The sequence below is a fragment of the Molothrus ater genome, chromosome 4 (genome assembly GCF_012460135.2).
Source record: "Molothrus ater isolate BHLD 08-10-18 breed brown headed cowbird chromosome 4, BPBGC_Mater_1.1, whole genome shotgun sequence".
In the NCBI taxonomy this organism is placed as follows: domain Eukaryota; kingdom Metazoa; phylum Chordata; class Aves; order Passeriformes; family Icteridae; genus Molothrus; species Molothrus ater.
This window is the reverse complement of record NC_050481.2, coordinates 16,299,032-16,323,082: the sequence shown is the minus strand read 5'-3', so window position 1 is coordinate 16,323,082 and position 24,051 is coordinate 16,299,032. Positions and strand designations below refer to the sequence as shown.

At 39.6% G+C, this 24,051-nt stretch overlaps 1 protein-coding gene across 5 annotated transcripts in view; it reads left to right on the top strand.

The window, feature by feature from the left end:
- The window catches only part of MAPK10 (mitogen-activated protein kinase 10), a 147,019-nt gene that overhangs the window by 89,949 nt on the left and 33,019 nt on the right, over positions 1-24,051 (top strand). For all 5 annotated transcript variants that reach the window (XM_036381464.2, XM_036381462.2, XM_036381466.1 and 2 more), the window contains 5 exons: positions 3,238-3,367; positions 5,237-5,295; positions 6,262-6,400; positions 7,334-7,499; positions 10,693-10,764. In XM_036381464.2, coding sequence (XP_036237357.1) covers positions 3,238-3,367; positions 5,237-5,295; positions 6,262-6,400; positions 7,334-7,499; positions 10,693-10,764 — 566 coding nt within the window. The remainder of the gene's footprint in view (positions 1-3,237; positions 3,368-5,236; positions 5,296-6,261; positions 6,401-7,333; positions 7,500-10,692; positions 10,765-24,051) is intronic.

Genomic DNA, 24,051 nt, shown 5'->3' with positions numbered 1-24,051 from the left:
TTAAAAGGCATTTTTAGCACTAACATTTACCATGTCAAGCTAACTGTAAAGAGGATTTATGGGGAAAGAGTTTATTTACTGCCTTTTCTGTCTGTACAGCTGCCAGAGACATGGTAGTAAACTTTGAGGATTTTTCTGAGCTCATGTTGCAGTAAAGCTATCATTTTATTACGAGACCAGGGGTAATTTAGAGTCTGCTATAAAATCAAGAAACTGTACAAATTAAAGAATAAATTCACAGTTGAGCAAGAGGTGTTATGATAGAGTTTCCAGAGAAACTGTTTTACATGCAAGTCCAGTCTCTTATTTGAGATTTAGAGTGACTTTCATACTCAGCCTTTTCACCAGAGTTCACAGACACTCATTACTCTCTCTCTTATTCCTGATCCCTGGAGCCAAGTGTTTATACAGCCAGTGACTGAAGTTTGTCTTAAGGAGGCTTATCATCAGTACTAACCTTGGTGTTCCAAGGTAAGGATTTCGTGTGGTAAGCAGCAGAGAGAGGACCTACATCTGGTGTCTGTAGTTTCATTGTAGTGAAGTGCAGAGTTGACTGGCTGTAAATAAAAGCTTCTTTCTGGTGAGCACAGAAAAAAACCCATCAGGTCTGTGGATTTATCCAGTGCAATGAATTTATGTAATGACTTCTTCAAGTAGTTGGACATCTTCCATTTGATAGAATTCTGAATTCTGGACACCATGATAGAATTGCAATCAACATCCTTGTGTCTCAAAGTAAATATCCTCTACAAAGGATTAGGAATTTTAGTTCTTCCATGGTATGAAAATGGGCAGTAATTGATCATAAAAGCCTACTGCTTAAGAAGTCTTTGGTTTTCTGATTTTAGATTGATTGTTTTGTCTGTTGCTTTGACAGAGAGAGAATATTCAGAAAAGCAAACAGATCTCAGAAGCTGAAGAAAATGTTTGCTCAAACTTTTGTTGTTTTCTAACTCCTAGTCAATAATTTTATGATGCATCTAATGAGATTAAAATACGAAAAAATATTATTAAAATTATTCATAGTACTCTTACACAGCTCACATGAGTCTTACATAGGCTTTTCATCCTAAAAGAAGTTGGGTGATCAAGATGGATTAGCTGAGAGATTTGTCTGCTGAAGTATAGTTGCAGTATATGTCCATGAACAACAGGGACAGAATATTTAACTGTTAAAAGATCCTGTAGATTTAAATCCTTGGGCTTTGCATTTTATTTGTTCAATGCTTTCTTGATGGAACTATTTTAGCTGTGGCCTTTATGATGCCCTGTTGTGGCTGAACTACATCAGAATGAGAGACACAGTTCTGACAGCTGGACAGGAGGTTTGCTTTCTGCTACATACTGTTAGGCTGTAAATCACATGCCATGCTGCTCCTAACACAAGGTTTAGTTGAGTGAAATTCTGTGGCTAGAGAGAAATCAAGTCAGGCTGGATCTCTGATAGCCTTGTCACCTAAGCTGCTGCTTGTATGGTTTAGCTGGTGAGTACATTTTTGTTTGTGCACATGAATAGCTGGGTCATGGAAGTTACGTGCCTTATTCATGAACAGGAGAATAAAGAATTGTTACCAACTGACAGAATGGATGATGTTGGACACCTGGTCCAACCCACCTGTTCAAAGCAGCGTCAACTACAGCAGATTGCCCAGGACCACTGGAAGAGTCTTGCTCCATCTTCCTTACTCCTCTGGCAGATACTTAAGAAAATTTATAAGATCCACCCTAAGCCTTCTCCAGGTTAAACGACTCCAGCTCACTCAGCTGCTCCCTGTATGACAGATGCTCCAGTCCCTAATAAACTTCATGGCTCATCAGTGGAATTTCTCCAGTCTTTATCTTTCTCATACTGGGAGCCTGGAGTACCACCCAGAACTCCAGATGTGGCCATGGAAATATCACTTCCTTAAACCCACTCTCAAGAGACTTCCTAAATAAGTCCTAATAGTAATCTTTGCAAAACTTCTCATCACCTTTGTTCTTATTTGTGGGATGCATTTGGTGTGTTATTTATGCAGATGTGGTGAAAATTCAGTATTTCTGATTCTTCTCTTCTTGTGTGGTTTCCCAGACAAACATTGCCAACAGTTTCTTACCTATTTTGAACAGATGTACATTTTTTGTTGGCTTTGTGACTAAGCTTCTGATGCTTGCATGCTTTCTGCTCAGCTTGGTTAGCTAGCCTCTGTCACTGAGTAAGCAAGGGTTAATGAAAAAAATTTTGCATGATTCTGAATATTTACTTCATGCTTAGGAAAGCAATTTTTAGAACAATGGGTGGTTTGGTTGATTTATCTCCTGGGAAATATACTGTTGCTTTTCATGGACTAGCAGAAAACTCGAGTCATTCCTCTTTCTTAGTAAAAGGAAAATCAGGAAGAGGGTCTGAGGTTGCTGTCCATTTGGGAATGCTTCTAGAACTTGGTGTGCTTTATGATATTTAGAAGTCAGAAATTATGGATTCAGTTTTGAACCACCAAAATAAGTGTTCAAATGTTACAGAAGTAACATTTATAAAAATAGCTGAAGGTTGTGAAAAACACTTACAAGTTTAAGGAGTATTTTAGGGCCCCAGGCTTAAAAGTTCACTTCTCAAACAATGTATTTCTTCATTTTCAAAAGTTGTAACTGTGCATTTATAACAAATATTTTTGTTACCAGGAATCAGTAAAAATCCTTGTGAAATGGTTCTGTTTCTAGGTATGTTATTGGAATTGGATGATATGGTCTCAAAGAATTACTAAATAACTTGATTCCATTAGAAATATCATAAGGAAATCACAAAATTCATTTTGGGTAAGTGGGCACTTGGTCGTTGAGCCACGTTGTGAAAGTGTTCTTAACTGCAACAGAAAAAGCAAAAAGCCTTTTCTTCTGTAGCCATGCACAGAGAGTTGCTTTATGAAAAAACTTCCTTCTCATCCAGTTGTTATTTTATTTTTATCTGAAGTTACTTAAATTTTTTCCCCCACCCCTTGAAAATAAGTGTTAATTTCCAGTGGAGTTGGAGTTCAGAAGTAGTGGTGTATGCTGTCCTCTGCTGATGCGGTGCTACATGTTTCCTATTGATCTCTTCCTTTTTTTTTTTTTTTACTAGAAACTCTCTTCTTCTTTTGTCCCAGTATTTTTCTCAGTGGAAAAGAAAAGGAAGAGGTGGACCTGAGGTTCAGGAATTTGCCATGAGAAGTGCTGGATACCCTCTAAGATGCATAACCCCTGTGTTTGTCATCACTACAGTGCTGCATATGATGCCGTCCTTGACAGAAACGTGGCCATTAAGAAGCTCAGCAGACCATTTCAGAACCAAACTCATGCCAAGAGAGCTTACAGGGAGCTGGTCCTCATGAAGTGTGTGAATCATAAAAATGTAAGTGTTCAGCAGGAGAAATGGTATGTGCATTGCTGTGTTAGAAGGGAAGTTGTTCTGTTGGGTTCCTCTTTTAAATGGAAGAAATTACAAGTAAATTTGGCTCAAGGGCTACACACTCTCTGGTACTACATGCCCACAGGAGAGACTGAGGGTATTCCATGTGCTTGTTTAAAGGCTCTGCCAAACTGGGATTGTTCTAGACTTTCCTGCTTCTTGCACCATCTACTGTGTATCATTTAGTATCCATAATGAATGAAAATATTCCTATGCTGCACTAGGAGTGTTCTTCCAGGGCTGTATGCTAATTTTAACCATTATCTGTTAGAACTATCTGCCTGACACTGTATCAGCTGCTTTTTTGTAGTGAAATATGTAGGATTGCCACACTGCATTGTAAAGGGTTGTCCCAGGGATCTCGTATTCCTCCGCCTCCTAGATTTCCTGCTGCCATATCTATGTGCCCTTCTTTTCATTAGGAGCAAATTTTTCAGTTTGCAGTGTTTACTTGTCCCTTGGATCTTGCAATGACTCTTTCTCCTTATGCAAAGCATAAATGAACTTAAGACAATGTGATGCAAGGGGAGATTTTACACTTGTTCTCAATCACATGTTCACATGGAAAGAGGAAGGACTGACCCTAAAATGGCAAATTGCAGGACTTGACACTACAGTGTCTCTGCCTCACTTCTGGGCAGTGATTTATGCTTACATTCCCATTGTGTTGATCAGGACTGTTCCTACTCTTCTCTGCTGACTTGATGGAAGCTACCCTCAGCCAGCCCAATGCATGAGGATTTGAAAATGAAGGGATGAGTGAGAAGTTTTTTAACGGTCTGGGAAGAGCAGAGGGAGGCAGCAGGAGTGTCACTAATTTTAAATACATAATTTTAAACATGGTGCATGACAGCTGCTAACAGCACCACATGGGTTGGATCAGAGCTTTAATCTGTCTGTACAGAGAAGTGCAAAGGAAGGAGAGGATTGTAAAGGTACATTTGTAGAGGTAAGATTCAGTCAGAATATGTGGAGTAAAGAGGAAGAATGTCTAATAATTTCTGTTAGAAAACCTAAAGAGGCAATGGAAGTGGGAAGGGAGACATTCAGATGCTGTCTTCATGGCAGCAGTGCTGGTGTCATCTACCTCTGTTACCTGCACAGAGTGAAAACAGGGGAAATCCAGATCTGTGGGGGTCACGTTGTTTCCTGTCTTCTTTTTCACATATTATTACCAGTGTCTTTCAGCAGCCCAGCCCGTTTAAAATAAAGCAAACAAAAATGCTAACCAAAACAAGAGAAAGGAGGAAAGGAGTTGAACTATGCAAGATGTTTTTGCTCAGGATATCTCTGTTTCAAAGTGCTTCTACTGAAAAGTTGTACCTCTCCTGATGGAATTTGTGTCAGCCAGTATGTGCATGTGTGTGCCCTCAAAGGAATTGAGGCCATGTCAGAGAGAAGGAAGGAATACTGTTTGATAAGATGGTCCTTGGTTATTTGTGCCCTCAAATAAGCCTTCCTCATAAATAAGAACAAAGCACAAAGACTGCTATGCTAGATTGACCTGAAGTTGATCTTTGAACCTGCAACTTCAAAATTGAGAGCAGTGTCTCACCCTTAGCACTTTGTTTTGTTGCTGGTTATCCTTCTTTCAGATGATTCCAAGTGCACCTGGAAGAAATCTGAGAGATCTGTGGTATTTTATTTTGAATGCTGCTGATTTTTTACTGATCCACAAAGTGAAAAGTGGTAATATAAATAGAGCAGTGAAAAAACAGTTTATTCTTTTTTATATTGAACACAGTTCAAAACAGATTCAACTGATGATGTATATCACTTATTTTTACTCTTTTGTCTTACTTTACTTTTCAGATTATAAGTTTATTAAATGTCTTCACACCACAGAAATCTCTGGAGGAGTTCCAGGATGTGTAAGTAACAGGGGCAGTAATTAAACTAAAGCTTTAGGGATGTGTGGGGCATTGTGGTGTACCTTGATTGCAATAACTCAGCAAAATACAAAGGTTGTAGCTCCTCTAAAAAAGACAGTGTGAGTCTAGTGGGTGGAAAAATATTCGGAATCCCATATTGAGAGCTCTTTTGATAATTTAAGGTGAAAACCACCAGTTTCATATTTGTTGTTGTGTAATGTTATTTGCCTGGGGAACTAGGGGTAGGTGTAGAAGAAAATCAGCATCTCTGTTGGAACCTTGCCCTGCTGGACAACCACTACTGTGCCCAGTATGAGCCTGCTGTGAATGAAATTTTAAGTATTCTCTGTTTTATATTGTTGCTCTCCTTTTATCTTCCTGTCTTTCCCATATTCTGTATACATTGCATGAAAATATTGTCCTATTCTATAGTCTGATACCAGGACTAACCAATTAATTGTAATGAGAATTTTGTGAAGTCATGCAAGCTGAGGAGGATTTTTGAGGGCATTTTGCATGGGGGTGCATATTTTGCCCTCTCAGACACCTCTGTTTCTCTCAGATTCCTGTGTGTACTGTGGTAGCCATCCTTGCAGTGGTCAGAGGCTGAGCAGTTACATCATCTGGTGCTTGTCAGTCTTTTGGGTTTTGTGCCTTTTTGTGTGGTGCTGCCTGATTGCCCACATAGGGTATAGTCTCTGACATGGGGAATGCACCAAGAAAGGGCAAATAATCCACCAGTTTTCCTGGTATGCTGAAAGAATGGTGTCTCTGCAGTGAGATACAAACACCACCATGGTGCTGTGGTTAGTGGGCCCAGTCTCCAGCTGTGTTACTCCCAGTCATCAGAAATAAAGTGAGTTTTAAAGCAAGAAAAGGCATTGTTTCTTATTTGAGATGATGCTGTGGTTTGTCTTCAACACACACACAAAAAAAATAACCCTGTGGCTTTGCTTTTCCATTCAGCTACCTGGTAATGGAATTAATGGATGCCAACCTGTGTCAGGTCATTCAGATGGAGCTGGACCATGAGCGAATGTCTTACCTTCTGTACCAAATGCTCTGTGGAATCAAGCATCTTCACTCTGCAGGGATTATTCACAGGGTAAGGGGCCTTTGGCTTAAAACTTAAGGCAGCATATGAAATGATCATGAAGATTTTAAATGCCTCTTGGCTCTCTTGTGTGCTGTGGATCAAAGCCCTGTGTCTCAGTGCAATGGATAAAAGACATAAAAGCCACAGTCAGAGGTCAGGGGATATGGAATTGGCATTTGCCATCATTTACATGTGCTAGACCAAATGAAAAGACTGCTGGGTCTATATGAATGCATCCTCTCATTTTGCTTTTTTCCACATCAGTGCTGTGCCTGGTAAGGGTGTGGCACCTGGCTGTGGATGTGTGATAGTTGAGAGCAGGGGGGATCAGGTCATGTCACTGTGAGCAGGAGGGAATTCTCAATGGATTGAAAATTGAATAGTGCTTTCACTAATTTGGGATTTCCACATTAGAAAAAAAAGTTTCCCTAAAGAAAAGAAAGGCTAATAAAGTGGGTTACAAAGTGGATGTTCTTCTACAAAGTTCTCCTATCTTGGTATGTCATGTATTTAGCAGGGGGTTATAGATTTGGCTATCAGATAGTCATCCAGCAAAGGATGAGTTGAATTATTATAAATGAAGCATTAAGGTATCTCTACATGTGCGGTAGGAATGTCTCTATCAGGTTCACAGCATTAAGAGAAAATAATCTAATCAAACAGCACTTGGATACTAATCCTAGTAAATGCAATTAATTTAATGCCAGTAGGCTCCTGATATCCAGGTAAAGCCCAGTATGCTGAGGTAGAACAACTTCCAGAGCAGTTTGCTACAGAAACAATAGCAAGGGTTTGCTGTATATTTACAAGTATTTCTGATAGCAACTGGGTCAGAAGAGGGAAAGAGTACTTGAAGTGTGATCTTAAGTATCTGTTGGTATCATAGCTGTACCTGGAGTTATTAAGGACAGTCACATGGGTTTTTTTCACCATCTTTTGCAGGATTTAAAACCAAGTAACATTGTAGTAAAATCTGACTGCACGTTGAAGATTCTGGATTTTGGACTGGCCAGGACTGCAGGCACTAGCTTCATGATGACCCCCTATGTGGTGACACGTTACTACAGAGCACCTGAGGTCATCCTGGGAATGGGCTACAAGGAGAACGGTAGGGCTGCAGTGCCACTGCACCAGGCCTCCTCAAGGGCAAGCTCTGCTTCTCCACTGTAAGGGAGACCCAAAGGAGGGACAGGAAATGTAGTGGGAAATGATGGGAAATGACACCTGGAGTTAGAGCAGTTCCTCACTTCTGTGAACTGCAGCTGCAGAATGTATTTGGGATGCACTGCTGGTGAATTTATCAGTGTGGGATGGCAGAGTAACAGGGAACTTATTCTTAGTTATGTTTGAAGTTACAACTACAGTCAACTCTTTTTGACCAGAGCTTTCATCTTTGTCTTCTGTGGCCGTGAAATAATGTGGGAACCACTGAAATTGCTGAATGAGTGACGCGTTCTAAATTTGAGTCTGGATCTCTGAATTGTTTGAAGGAACAAGAAGAAGTACAAGCTGAAATAGAAAATCCTAGCTCTTCCAGCATTTCTCTAAATCCAGAGCTACATCTGAATTTCAGGAATTAATTCCTTCTTCATGATAAATTTAACAAAGTCCCAGGTTTTGCTGACAGGTTTCATCTTGTCAAGATCTGGGTATACATTTTGCAGTTTGAGTTCGTTTTTTTTAAACAACAAGTAGAATTGCAGAGAAGAGGAAAAAGCTGAAACAAAAAAAAAAAAAAAAGAAACAAAACATATAATTTGTATGTAATCTCCCTAGAAGTAAATAGGATATTCCTCTGAATAGTCTGAGAGAGATCTTGGTCCTTGGAAATATTGTGAAAAGCAGGTGGGGGTGCTTGCTATAGAGAAGTGGATAAGGGAAAACTCAAATTTTGCAGTAGATGAAGGGAAAACTTTTTAAGTTGTTCTCATTTTGTAACAAAACTGAGAATTGCATCTGGGTGCCAAGTAGACCAAGCAGGAAATGAGGGAAAAGCTATGGCTCAGATTTTGTTGTCAAAGCTATAATTTGTCTGTTTGAGGAGACTTATGAAGGCAAATACAGCAAATGTGACAAGACCAGGAATTTATTAAAAGTGTCCTACTTAATTTATGTTGAGAAGGTTAGCTAACCTGCAGGAGAACTTTTACTAACAGTCAACTGCATCCTGTAAAGGGGAGTGAAACTGATTTTGGGAGCCAATTCCATGACTTCAGCACTACTAAAAATATAATCACACAAACTCTTCTGAAATTAACAAGTCCCTGTATGAATGATTTGTAATTTTTATGAGTTTCACGTACAAATTTTAATACAAAAGTCAAAAAAGTAGAGAAACTATTATTATTATTATTATTATTATTATTATTATTATTATTATTATTATTATTACTATTACTATTACTATTATTATGCAGAGTCTTAGCATAGAGAATAATATTTGGGAAATAAAGGAATAATATTCCTTAAAGTATTATGTTTGAAATTTTTGCTAAGTGCCATTAGAAATTTGAGCTAGCACTCTTTAGATAGTTCTTTAGTCAATATCCAGAGTTCTTTTATTGTCAAATGAATTCTTTTGTTGTTTTTTTCCCCCTCCAGACATTTAGTAGATGATTAGGATTATTGTTGCTGTTATTGTCCTTGAAAGGACAGAGAGAGCATTTGCTTTTCACATGATTAAATCTGCACCAAGAAAAAGTTAGGCACACTTTTGTGACACAGCTGGGAAAGTTCTAATGTTTGCCACATCCAAGGGTCCTGATCAAACGCCCATTGAGGTTAACACAGAGACTTCCTTTGACTTCCCTGGGCAATGAATCTGGCTTAAGATGAATGGCCTTGTCTTACGCGGACAAAGCTGAAATAAAGAGAAGAAGAAAACAAAATGTTTGAAAATGAAGCTCAGCTGTCAGAGGAGCTGCTCTGCTTGGAGGCTCTGACCCAGCTCCCAAGGAAGTCAACAGAAAGGGCTCTTCTTTGCTTCCCTGCTCTGGCCTATGCTGCCACATTACTGAAGCTCCCCACTGTTTTTCCCCTCTGACTATGTACACTGCCTGTATAAGGACTGTTCACTGCTTTCATTTTCTTTCTGCACTTGGTTGGCTAAAGATGCATAATTATCACCAGTTTGCTGCACTTCTATGGAAGGTCCTAAAGCTGTTACTAGGAAGAAAACTCTGCCTCTGCCTCTGGCATGCTTTTGCTGTCCCATGCCCCTGATACCTGTACCCTCCTTTTCCCAAATGGAACATTTCACCTTTATTTCGTTTCACCAAGAAATGAGTTGTTTGTTTGTTTCTTTGGTTTGTTTTGGATTGATTTTGAAGGTTAAGAAAGGAGAAGAAATGAGGAGAAAAATTGATTGTGTAGGTCAAACATAACCAGAAAATGAGGATTTCAGGCTCAGAAACAACATAGTCTTTTAAAGCATTTCAAAGCAGTTTTTACCTCTTCACATGGAAGACAGGTTTTGTTTGTTTTTTTCTTTTTTTTTTTCTGTGAATACTGTGTCACTATCTATCCAGCATTTTTTCTTTAAAGACTTAAAGGGCAAAAAAAACCCTATCCAAGTCAAACAGATAAGGTAACTGTGCATATTTCACCTAAAAGCTGAAGGCAGGATTGGAAATAGGAAATGTTCTTAGTCTTGTTGATATTTGTCCTTTGGAGCTTTTGTTATAGCATTTATTTTGAGTGCTTACACAGTACAAAACAGAGTCCACTCAGGTCATGCTCTGTGATAGGTACCTACAGAGAGGATATAGGTATAGATCCTGAAAGAGAAGTTTTAAATAACCTTTAAGGGTGGTATTTTTCCATATAGTGTGAGCAGTTCCATTTGGAACCTCTTGTCAGCTGCTGCAGAGACTCAGTGCTGAAGAACAAAGCCTAGGAGCTCTGCAAGTAGGATTTATTCAGATTATCATTATCTGGTTGTTTTGATTTTTTCCTAAACAAAAAAAGAGTGATTTTTTTTTAGCCATAAATTCAGCGTATGCCATGGATCTGTGCAGTTGTTACTTATCTTTACTTGCTAGCTCTGGACCTTTACCCAAAATGTTGATTTTAAACTTTTTCCACTGTTGTTACTAACTGCTGTTGAGCTGACTGACACAGCTTTTACTTGTCTAGTTACTTATTTTAGCTTTTGGTGAGACATGAAAAAGAAACCCAACAAAACCACAAAACAAACTGTACTGTGCTGATCAACCTTTTTCCCCTCCTTTAGGAGTGAAATGTTGTAGTTAACTTTGCTTTTTTTTCCCTCCTTCTTCACTTCCCTGTCTCTGCTGTTCTAGTGGATATATGGTCTGTGGGATGCATTATGGGAGAAATGGTTCGCCACAAAATCCTCTTTCCAGGAAGGGACTGTATCCTTGTGCCATTTGCTGCAGCTTCACCTATTATTTGTTCCTCTCCTCCACTCCATCCCTCTTACCATAAAATGACTATACCAGGACTGTAAAGATAGAAGCAGAAAGTTGAATCTCAGAGGTATGGCTAAATGAAAATAGCTCACTACTGATATGCACAAAATTGAAAATGAAAAACAGATGCACAGAATTATTTCAGTCAAATTAGTCTAAATCCTGTAATCATTCCATTTTATATACTATTTATGTCATGTCAATAAGCAATATAGAAAACAAGCGTTATGATGGCAAATTGGACAGCTTTATTTACTATTCTTAAAAGGAAAAATAAGAAAAAAAGAAAAAAGTCCTAATTTGGCCCATCTCATTCCTGTAAATCTGTTTTTCTGCTTTTATGTTTTGGAAATATTGACTTCATAACATTTGTGGTGACATCATAATCTTTTGCTTGCTAATGCATCATGGTTTTGGATTCATCTCAATGCTGTATGGGCTCAGTTTTGAGTCAATACAACATTTTTATTTTTATTTAAAACAAAATGAAGAATTTGACTCACCCAGTTTAAGGCAACCGTTTTTCTGCTGTGGTTTCCAAATTGGCCTGAAATCAGATTCTCTTGATTTAAAAATGAACTTCCCTTTACTTGCATGAGGTCTGTGTTGTCAACTAAACTTTATTTCCCTCCTATCTTGTTCTTCTTGTCTTGAGTGATATTATTTTTACCCCTTCCAAGGTGGTGAAAGCAATGTTAGAAAATGAAAACAAAAGAGGAGGTGTGTACTTAGCCTCCTGTTTATCACAGGCTAAACCTGCCCGTGCTGGCTTGGAAATGTAAGTAAGTGTGTTTTGCCCATCAGAATAAAATGAGGCAACATAACATCTCTTCACTTTTGGAAACAAAAAGGCATCTGATTTTCAGCTAGTTGGCAGAAAGGCACCACGAAAATCTGGCATCAGCAGCCACTGGCAGTTGGTGTGAAGAAAACCCAGCTTTCACAGACATGTAGCCATGGAAGCAATTATTTTTTTGCTGACTTTTGAGTAATTCCTGTCAAGTTTGTCAAAGTTGGGTCCTGCCTGCCCTGTTTTCACAGCTCTGTCAACTTCCTCTGAAAGCTGAGCTGTGCTTGGTGGCCCAGTGAAAATGCAGTTCTACTTCACTGACAGGGAGATGGAGGGACAGCAGGGACCTCCTGCTTGCTGAGGGGGTGACAGCAGCACTTTAGTGCTTCCAATCTTATAGGAAGAGGGGCTGGAAAGTTACTGGATGCAAAACAAGGCAGAGAGGTTAAAATGGTGATTTTTCTTATCAGTAGGTAGCTTTGACATGCTTAAAGGTGCTGAGCTGCCCCTGCAGCATGAGGAGCAGGCTGCACACCCACCTTCAGCTGTAACCTCAAAGTGGAGAGCAGCTCCCACCATTCCCAAGATCTGTAATTCAGTGTGATAGTTATGCTGTGTTTCAGTGGTAACACCACCTCAGAAACACCATCATAATGCTACCTCCAAACAATGTACTCTTCTCCTCTTAAAAACAAAAACAACAACAACAACAACAACAAAAACAAAAAAAAAAACCCAAAAGAAAAAAAAAACAACAAAAATCAAAGAAAAACTAAACTATCTATAATACACTCGAGGTTCAGCTGTAAATACTGAGGATATTTCCATTTAATCTTGAGGATATTTCCATTTAATCTTTTCTGAGTGAAGTCTGAGATTTTAGTTGATAAGCAGCTGGAATTCATACAAAGAATGGTTTCAGGATAAAAGCATAGAAGCATGGTTAATGGGTTGCTCTCCTTTTTCAACAACAAATTAGGAGATATGTTCTTTTGCCCCTGTCTAGAAAAAATGTTAATGCTATATAATTCAAGCAATGTAGCTTTAAAAAAATCATTCAAACATGAGAATTACTTTGTTTCTGTCTGGCTGTGGAAAGTCTCTTATGACAGCATTGTATTCAGGGATAGCAGTAAAATAATCTTAAAATTTCTTTTAACATTTCAGCATCAGTTGAAAATAGCAACTGAATTTTTGAACAAATGCAACAAACATTGTGTAAATTGGGGGATAGTCCTACTTTTTAAATCATTGTAAATCCTGTGTCCTGAAATAGAATTTGGGCCAGGTCACAATTTCTACCATGTTTTAAAGGTGGGTTTATTCAGGTGAGCGGGAAGTTAAAAAAAAAATTAAAGAAGAAAAAAAAGCAATTTGTACATTCATTTCCAAGTCAGTACTCATTTGTTAACCAGTTTGATCCCATGAATGAGTTGTCAGTGTTGGAAGGACTGGTTTGTGTATGGGTCCATATGATTTCCCTCCCCTCCATGGCTGTTGATGAGCAGATGTAGTTTCCCTCCCTCCCAGATGCAGGAAGAGCTGGAGGAGTATGTGTGCAGCTGCAGGTAAACTTCACAGAAGTACATTACATTAAGTACATTACATTAAGTAGCCCACTTCCCTTGGGCTACTTAAGGCTTTCCAGCAGAGAGTTTTCTATCTGGAAGAGGCAAGTCTGTATAGAAATCAAAAGTACCAGTTATTTTTAATCATTCAGAAGACAGTCTACTGTGTGCACTTGTGATCAATATGAGCTTACTCATTTCTAGTCTGAAGTAGGAACATTTGTGTATGGCACAGTATACATCTAAGAAAAAAATCTCAGCTGCTGCTATGTTTTATGGAAAGAAAATATTTTAAAATTTAATCTCACCTAAATCATCCCACTGAGTTACCACTGCACTCAGGTGCTGCTGACTTGAAATTAGATTTCATTTTTAAAGTCTGTGGACATTAAAACATGGTGGGAATTAATTTCAGAACTCTCATCTACATAAACAAGAAACTCTCTCTTAAGCTGCTATGAGAAAGCTCTGGAATCTGGATAGACTGCAGCTGCTTTTCAGTCAAGAGCAGCCTCCAGTGTCCTGGAGAGTACTGGGTAGAAATTGCCTGGCAGGTACCCTTATTCTTGTTATTCAGCTAGGGCAGACATTTCAAAATACTGTCAGGGAAACCTCCTTGTCAGAAATCAGACCCTCTCGAGAAGAAATCCACCTTTCAATCCATTTCCAGATGGATTTGCAGACCAAAATATTCCTGGCAAGTTCCAGCAAGCTTTTTTAGTCCACTTCTGCGTTTCTTGCTCAGTGTTTCTTTGATGCTTATTCCATTTTCGTTAAATTGGAAAGAATGTGAGCAGCTAAAAAGTGCCCGAATTCTTGGATGCCATTGGAAATATGTTAGAAAACCCCAGGGCTTTCCCAAAAGCTGGTTCAGCTCTAGGTAATAACATCTTCAAAATCTCATAAGATTTCAATTTAAGGATTGGAAATGTATTTCTGGTTTCTTATTTGAAGAGAAGGGAAAACTTAAAATGAATGCTTTCAGGTGAGACAGTTTTATTAAGATCTGAGCTGCCAGGTTCCACAGTGATGTCCTACAGGCACACATGACTTAGTGGGGAAAATAAAGTGATCAGAGCATTTATTTTCAGTACTGAAAAGAAGGAGGCATGCAGAGGATGCTACTATAGCAATTTCACTTGTGAGTCCTTCAGCAGATCAAACGAAAACAGTGATTTAGCCATAGAAATGCATTGTGATAATAGCCAAGTGTCCTAAGTTTGGCTAGGCCTGAATTTCCACCCCAAATATAGAGAACAGAATTCCTACTGCAAGTAGCTTAAAGTCTTAGACAGCCAAAAGAGAAAATACCATTAAAGCAGGAAGAGAGAAAAATTCCAACTTTCTTCTGTGTAATTATGAACATCCAAAAGGAATTATGAAGAGAAGTCAGCATTAACAGATAGAGTTGATGTTTTCTGTGGCCAGATTTTCAAAAATTCCCTTGCCCACCAGCTGTCTTCGAGAGTGGTGGGATTAAGAAATGCTCTGTGACATCTGACAGAAAGTGTTCTATTCCCTTAGAAAAAGAATTTTCATCAAGAAAGTCTTTTAGGAAAAGGCGCTGCCTTTCCACCACTCATAATCAGAATTTATCTTTGCAATTGATCTGCACTGATTAATAGGTGTATTTTAGTGTTTTGAGGGCATTTTTGGGTGTTTCTTAAACTACAGCATAATAAAAACTTCTGCATTTTTGTTAAGTGCACTCTGTTGCTTTACTTGTTTTGGGTGGTATTTTCTTAAGGCTTGTTTTGTCTTAAAATCAAAACCAGCAACTAGCATCAGGATTATTTAAAAGATACTGTTAAGAGTGACTGGCCTGGCTTTCCAGGTGGGATCAGCTGGTTCATGTTAGCCTGCTGCTTAAGTGTGTGCTAGCTATGATGGCATTGATAGCTAAATTTGGGTCTTGTTGACCTTGATTCTTCTTCCCTGGGTATTTGGTTTTAGACTCAGGATTTGTCTTAAAGTTTGCTCATATGAGATGAGGCCTGTTTCAAAGAGGTCTCAGGGTAGATGTGAGGGTGATTTGGCTGTTGCCGTTTTTCTCCTTTTTGTTAAATTCAGATATGCATACTCCAACAGATTAGAGTGTAATTTGCACTTAGCATGAAAGCCCCATGCTGTCTGTCATCTGAGTGGCTCTTGGACTGGATCCCAGGTGCCACAGTCAAGATGATCCACTGCTTGTTTCCCATCACTCACCTTAAAGGTTTTCTGGATGTACTGCTGCCTCACATGAATTTCAACCAAGGCAAGTTTTAATCGAGTTTTCTGGCACCTGTGAGAATTGGATGGTCTCAAATGTTTTGGGTTTTTTTTCTGTGGCATTAGTCAGTTTATTTCTTGATGGTAGCTGTGCTAAATTGAGCTGAGACAGACTGGAACAGTTGAGCAGAGAATTTAGAACATGTGGACAAAACAGTACTGAAGTGCCTTTTGTCAAGAGCATGCAGTTATTTGGACAGGATCAAAATAAAGAACTGGAACAACTTCAAAATCACAGGAAGCTGAGTCAGGGGAGGTTTAGGTTGGATATCAGAAAAAGGTTTTCACCTGGAGGATGATTGGGCACTGGCACAGAGCAGTGGTCACAGCACCAACCCAACAGAGTTGGAGTGTTTGGAAAAAGCTCTCAGGCACAGGGTGTGACTCCTGGGGTGTGCTGAGCAGGACCAGGAGTTGGACTTGATGATCCTGATGGGTCCCTTCCAGCTCAGCATATTCTGTGATTCCTGTTCCAGATATGAAAACATACAAATGATCTGCTAATCTGTTTGTATTGTAGCAGGAGAGGCTACCTGTGAGTTTCCTGCTGGAAGAGGTAACACAAGAGTACTTGAATAGTCTTTGAGACCTGACAAGAGATACTTTGAAATCAAAATGTAAAAGAAGCTAAAAGAGAACCTGAAGCTAGGAAATGCAGGATCTACAAAACAGATTTTCAATGCTATGGGCTGTTAGACACAGGGTGGTGTGTTTCACCTTCCTTGGCAAGACTATCTGTAGGTCTCTCTTACTGTGATGGTTTTGGTTTTTTTTTTAATATAGATATATCCAAAAGAAGATGGGAGAAAGGGGAGGGTGTGAGTCATCCCTTGTGCCTCCATGCATGCTTGAGCTTTCTGCTCAGGATTCCCATGGCTTTTTCAGTCATTTTTTAACAGTCATCTTTCAGCACTTGTTTGGCACTGCAGCCTGAGAAGCAGGAGCCTTCTCCAGTGCAGACTTCCCACTGGGTCAGAGTTTAAAAAAAGACAGAAATTCATAGGTTGGTTCGAAACCTCACCCTTGTAAAATGGTGGCAATTCCCTTTTGGTTCCATATAGCATCTGTCAGGAGAGCACCTGTATTCCATGGTGTTTGGCAAGAAGAAAATTAGAAGTCACTAAGGCAATTGCTCAAACACTTAGGAATCTTATTACTGTTACTCAGAAATATCAAGGTTTTCATAACATCATGTGAAAAATGGTGTTTCAAATTAGAAAGGGAAAACTTTCTCAGGAAATCTTAATGGATTGAGCTGATACCATGCTGGGCAAGCCCTTGTTAAAACATGTTGAAATTCAAGCATATAACAAATACAAGCACAAAGGGGAGGGTTTTGGTATCTCAGCAAGGTCCCAGCAAGGGGATTGGAATGTCACAAAACTGAGAGTTTGCCATGACTTAGCCAGAATTGAGGGAGATAAGGGTTTGGTGGTTTGGGGAGGTTTTTAATCCTTTTCAAGAGTTTGAGCAATCCCCACAATGATCATTGGGAGTGCTACACATCCCAGACTTTCCTTTGCATTGACAGGTGGTGGTATCTGGAGCATGTGAAAAAAAGCATCTTTGCCCATGTATTACTGAAAACTACCCTGTATTTTTATAAACTGTGCCCTTTTTTTAATTGCATAGAAATAACAGAAAAACTTTTAAAAAAAAGGTACAGCATCCAATACAGTCTATTATATTTTTCATGCTAAAAATTCAAGTAAGGGCCTAGAAATGGTTCTTCAGAGCAGACATCAGTACAGATCTGCAGGAGTACTCAAAACAGAGATGGAGGTAAAGAAAGGTCCTGCCCAGCAGAGGTGTCTGTCCATTTTAGGAGAATTTGGAGAGAGAAGCTCCCTGTTATCACAGGCATACTCAGCTGCCTTTACTGGAGTTTGCACCTTAGCCATTGGCAAGCAATGTTGTGGACTAAATATTTTGGTCTACAGTTACACAAGTAAAATCAGGTGTCATGATTTACTTCATTAATATGTTTGTCATTATCTTCCTCAGTTAGTTTTGAGGAGGTGAACATCTTTTTTCAGCTGGCAGAGGGGCGATTTCTGCATCACGGAAACAGGAGCTGTTTCAAACATGAATGTTTGGTATTCTCAGTAGTGCCCTGGGAAGAAAGTGTGAACCAGCCCATAAGGCTGGAATAGATAGCAAAGCTCATTCAGGTATGCATGCATCTCTGGTCTCTGGAGTGTCCTGTGGCTTGCATTTAATGAATTTCATTTTGAATGTCACCATTTTCATTGAATGACAGTCAGATCTTACTGAGTGCAAGACTGAAAAACCACCTCAGTGGGAGTTTGGGCAAGGGCAGTTACAGATACTCCCTATGGGCTCCCTCTCACTGTTTTGTGAAGTCCCAGAGAACCTGCAGTTTTGCAGGAGGAGAATGTAGATTTATCAGGGGGGTTTCTATGAAAGGTTGACTTGGGTCCTCTCCGTATAGAAGCATCTTTGGGTAGTTCTACAATTCCTGATCCTTTTGCATCTCTGCTGGAGGGAATCTGAAATCTAGAAAGATGAACAAGCACTCATTTGGGTCAGGAAGTACCTGTTTGGTGGGGAATCAGAACCAGGAGGTGGCCCAGAGAAGATTTTCTGTATGGTTAAAATGTTTTTTCCCTTGTTCAGGTAGCCACGTGCATTTGGTTTTTGGTGAGTACTTGTTCAAGCTGCCTATGCCAGGGTGGCATTTGGTGTCCTTGGCAAGTTTACTCATATTCTGAAGTATGTGTACACATTTAAGCATCTGTTCCAGAGTGTGCAGTAATCTGGTTTGTAGAGCTTCTGAACACATTAAAAATCCCCTACTCCTGGTAATCTAGGACCTGGATATTCCAGGGGAGAGTAGGTTTCCCATCAAGGGCTACCCAAATCCCAACAGTTCCACTTCAGAGAGTCTTGAACAGCTGTAGGTTAAATTCCTTAACACTGTTTCACATGATTTTAAAAACATCAAGGCAAATAGTTGCTAAACTGAAGCTTTACCTTGAATCATGAAGAGGTCTGTCACTAGAAGTTAGCCTGCCCTTGATTAAAGCTTAGGGATGTTCCATGTGTTAATGCAGCATTGCCAGCATTTGTGATTACTCACATTTGAACAAAAAAACTTTTACCAGGTGTAAATTTTCAGTGCTTTGGAGCTGAATGCAGGTGTTTAGAGATTGTGGTGTGCTTGGTTTTTTCAGATGCTTGTATGAGTGAAATTACTTGGACTGCAGCATCTGGATTGATGTTGGACTAAATGAAGCAGAGGATCAAGGCATAGATCTCAGTTCTGCAGTCCTTTCTGCAGCTTTGCACAAGTCTCAGTGCCCTGACTGGGTCTTCTGACAGCTGCTGCTATGTGTGCTAAAATTCTTAACCTCCAGCTAACTACTTTTAACATGCAGCCAGATCCTGGTTCCACTTTGATTTATTTCTAGTTGCCTCAGGAGGTAAAAAACAGGCAGCAGTCAAGAAGGACGTTGGTTATATTTAGGTGTTTATCTTTGCTCCTTCTGGTTTGGAAATTTTCAAAGAGCTTCCTTCCCAAAACCTCAGGCACAGAGGGGAATAATCATCTCTGATTTTACACGGTTTGCAGTTTAGTAAGGCACTAGTTCAACTTGTGTGTGTGCCCTCTGGAGCATAGCATAGAGCAGTGATGTCAGGAGGCAGCCTCTGAAAAGAAAAAGGAATTAATAACAGACGAACAAACAACTGCTTGCTCTATCTTTTCCTGATATTTTGCATGCCATTTAGCTTGTGATGAAAGCAGCAATAATTTGCATCTCTAGGTCTGCTTATTGCTTCCAAACAAGTAGCCTTTTCTTTAGTTCTTTGTTTTTTGTTTATTGATTTATTTATTGTGTAGTGTTGAAGCTTTTCATATGCTAAATAGAGCAACAAGGGAACCTTAGACCCAGGCATGTTAAGATTTCCACAAATAGGGCATTTGCCTTCAAAGTCAAATGCACTTTAAACTGTTGCTGAATATGAAATTGTAAGAGTAAACTTAACCAAGCAGCATGATGCTTTCCTATTTTTTCCCCAGTTCCTGGCCCTGAGACACCAGTCTGTCCCTGTGCTTGCTTTCATGCCCTATGACTTATCATAGAGCAAGGACAGCAGAGGTAATGTGGTTACATGGAATCAGTATGGGGGAAAATACCACCTTAATCCTGTGCTGGATATAAGGAGTCTGAGTTTCATCTTGTGGTCCAGTGTAAATTGTGGTGAGCTTTGTTTGACCCAGCTGAACTGCTCTTCCCTGTAGGAGCAAAATGGGCCCCCAATTTTCTCTGAATTTCTGCAGAAGGTCCAGCTTAGCACTTCTGTGTCTCAACTGGCCTATTTAGAAATCACCATTTCCTATCATGGCAAATAGAAATCTTATGACATTCTCAAGATCCCTGTGATGGACTGCTGGCTTCACTGAGATTTGCTGGAAGTGAGCCAACAGGCCCTAAAGCAAGCATTGTTGGAGTTGAATGATCTCAAAAATTCTATAACCCTGAATCAGCAGTGAATATGTCTTCACAAGGACCCAAGTTCCTTTTGTGGCTTCTGGCAGTTCAGCTTGTGAAAATATGCATGGATCTCTGGTAGCTGGAATGCTAAAGGAATAGCAATTTGCATATCCTTATTGAATACAGAGACCAGCATTCATTTACAAGACAAAGCATCATAAACCTAGGTAATGAATACAAATGAAAACTTGAAAAAGACAAAATTAATTGGTAAATTTTAATTACAAAGTATTATTATGACACAGTAGCCAGCCGCGGGTCTCAGTTGGGTTTCTGTATTTAATGGCGTTGTCTTTCATCCTCACTGGGGTAAAGGAAACTGTTGGAGTTGATTTTTCTCAGACCTGCTCTGTTGTCATGAAACTTGTGTGCTCAGGCAGAAAAGCAGCCGCCGAGAGCAAGAGGCAGCTCTGTGTCTGCAGGCTCTGTGCTATAGCATGATTGGATAAGTCTTCTCATTTGTTTGTTGTTCTGTTCCTGTTTTCTTGTTTACCTTCATTTCATTTTTGTTTTCAGTTGACATGTGGTCAGTAGGGTGCATCATGGGAGAAATGATTAAAGGTGCTGTGTTGTTTCCTGGCACTGATCGTATCCTTCCTAGCAGCCATTCTGGCCCCCGTAGGTACTTCCAACCCCTTCCCTTCCAGCCCCTTCCCACTAGACTAGTGCTGACACACCTCTGTTCTGTACCTAAAGAGCTGGCTTAAGTCTCACTGCAAAATCCCTGCAAGCCAAAATGTCAACAAACCATTACTGCCTCTCAGCAAAGGCCTTAGGTGAAAGCCACAGTAAGTACAGCACGAGGAGATGGAAAACAGCATCCCACACAGCTCATCAGCATTGCTTTCTGCAGCCAGTGACCACAGCTTTGTTGTCATGAATGTCTCTTTATTAATTTGGTGGTATGTGTCTGGGAGGGGTGTGTTGCACAAGTGAGGGTTTTTTAAAGGTGGTAGAAAGGGAGGCACAAGTCACTGCTTACCTCAGGGAGAGATGTTAGAGGTTCTGTGTTTCACATGCATTTCTGCATCTCTGTGATACTCAGACATAAATCACAGAAATGCTTATTTGTTACAGACTCATAGAATTGCTTAATTGCTTTGTTTGGTTGCTCTTCAGGTGCTATTAAAGTAGAAAAGCAGGAAATGGTTTCAGTTTGGGCACAGCTTCTTCCCAAGACTAAAATCATCACTTGGTAGTAATTTAATGACTCAGAAGTCTGGATGTTTCTTAGGAAACTGTTGTAATGGATTTGGGTCTGCCATCTTTTATTCAAGAACATGGAACTATTATGTGAAAGCAGAATATATTCTTGGCATCAACAAGAAGTGATTTACAGATAAACACACTAAATCAGTGGACAAGCAGACTAAGAATGTATTTCTTTTCCTTAGAGACCATTCTACACTCAGGGCTGAGGCAGCCATATTTCTTATTTTGTTCCATGCTTTATTGAAGCACTTTAGTATTTATCAGATTGTGGAACACTTCCTTGTGTATAACAATAACTGAGATCAGTACATGCTTGATCTAACTCCAATCTTTTACTGTCCATAGGATCATGAATATGAGAAATGGACATGGCCTGTGTATGAGTTTTCCCTCTATTTTAAATTCTGTACTTAGATAACAGAGGAATTTCCAGGCATTATTAATTTTTATGTAACTTTCTTTGAGTAGGTGTGCAGGTACACTTGTGTGTGTATATGCACACACTTACCAGCTCACTTCAGCACTTCTGACCTCATTTACATTTTAAAGGGTTCAATATTTTGATCAAAATGTGGAAAAAGTATCATCTGAAGAGCATTAAAGAAATGAAAGCAGGTAATTATATCATTAATATTTTCACAACCTTGCCTATTAAGATTCTAACTTGTGTTTTGTCCAAAATGCAGGGTGAGCATACCCATACTGAAATGAGCAATGCACTTTCCTTGTGTCTTTGGATGATCTGGAGCACATCTCCCCTGCCTATGTGAAAGTAAATGTTTCCCTTCTGTGTGTTAATGGAAATCATTAGCACCAGTTTGGGCTCCAGATCTGCTGTGCTTCTGTTTCCTGTCAATGTGGAGTCAAACATTTAAGCATCCCTCAGTGACGTAGTCATAACTGGCTTTATGTTCATAGACCTACATTTTATAAGCTAGCATTTAAAGATATTTGGACCCAAATAAGTCCAAAAAGAATTGAATATGTCTTAAATAGCACTTCAAAAACTGGTTTCTTTGACACAGCTGCACGCTTGTTAAAAAGAACTTGCACAAAGCCTCTATAATCAAAGCATTGTGTACCATCTATTATTGCAATAACTCCACAGAAATTGTCATTACCAGCTGCTGATTTCTTTGGGATTGGCCTGTAATTGAGTTCACGTTCTTCATTTTTATTTATGATACATTGCTAAACTTGCTCTGTGTTTTTTGTACCTCTCTGCTTTTCTTCTGCTGTTCCATGGCTGCCAATTCCATAGACAGAGAACGATGCCATCACTTTCTTTCAGGCTGCTCCTCAAAGCCACCCCATCTCCAAATCCATCCCCCACACCCCTTCCCTGCTGCTGAGCAGCCACGAGCAGGGGTTCAGCACTTCTGGCTCCCCTGCCCATCTGTGCAGCTGGAAGCCAGTTGGGAAGCTGCAAGCTCCAACCCAGCCTGCTGAGATCGATGACCTCGTGCCATCCTCTGCCTTAAACCTGCACAGAAAATGCTTAGCATTGCTGTAAAAAAGATTATTTCTTCTGAGGAGTGATGGAGTTGGGCAGCTGGATAATTCCATCAGCAGGAACTCTAAGCCCTCAGAGCTCGAGGGCAGCATACTTAGGGATGTGTTTAAGTGCAGGAGCAAGTGTAATTAAACATCCGTTTCTTTAAAAAAGTTTTCTCTTTGACATAAATTGGGTTAAGCTTGGCAGTGTACCAGAATCTGCTATCAGCAATTTTTCTTAACAGGCAGTGTTTAATTTCACATCCACACTGTGTTTTGAAGAGTATTTAATACTAATTTGTGTCAATTTTTATGCATAAATAACCATGAAAAGCAGTTTTGAAGCTAAAAGATTGAATATTCATGAGAAATGCACTGTCAGTCATATATTTGACTGCACAATTTACTCTTTGCCATTTTCCAGTGGTTAAGGAATGCAGGTCATTTGATGCTGTTACACTTTATACAATTAAATAGTCCATTCAGCTAACTTTAAGAATTTCAGTATCAAAATTCAGAAGTAGAAAAGCAGAAAATGCCTCTGAGTAGGAGCAGAGTGGAGTGCTTTGCTAGGCGGCTGCTTTGTCCTACTCCTGTAATCCATCTGAATTCACTGAAATCACTGGGGTGAAGCTGAGAACAGAACCCACCTCTATTCTCTTTTAAACTCCCAGTTGGGAAGAATGATTGTCAGTGTCCAAAATCCTCATGGTATTTACTGATACTCAAAATTTTACTGTTTCTCCACCATTTGTGGTGTATGCATGTGATGCACTTAATTTGTGTGCTACAGCTTCTTTTATTTTTCCTATTTATTTTTTTAATTTCATATGAGAACTCCATTTCAATGTTGGCAGCAGTAGTTCTGCTTTCAAAAAGCAATTAGCATGAAGCTTTCACCTAATTGTGCCTCGAGCAAGGATGTGGTGTGTTGTGTTGCCTCAGGAACAATGGGATAAGCTGGCTGTACCTGAGTCCGACTCTTGTTCCACCTGTTCTCCTCAAGATTTCATGAGGGAGACTGTTAACCTTTTCTCATTGCTGCATGGATGATCTGGAGGAGGGAAGAAGGTGCCTTAGTCCTCTGGTGAGCTGTGAAAGTGTAGTTACACATTTTTTTAGCCACTGCAGGCGTTTTGGGCAGTCAAGGATAAATGTGCTTTTAAATCCTGTACTTGGACAAGCTCAGGGAAACAAGTATGTATTCAGTAGAGAGATGTGATGTCAGCTGCTCTTAGTATATATTTTTTCAAAAGCTTATGCAGTCTTATTCTACCTTATTCTACAGCTGCAATCATGCCATGCATATTGTAGGGCTTGGAGGATAAGGGGATTGCTGGCTCTTGTGCTCTGTGGAAAACGTCCTTAAATATGTGCC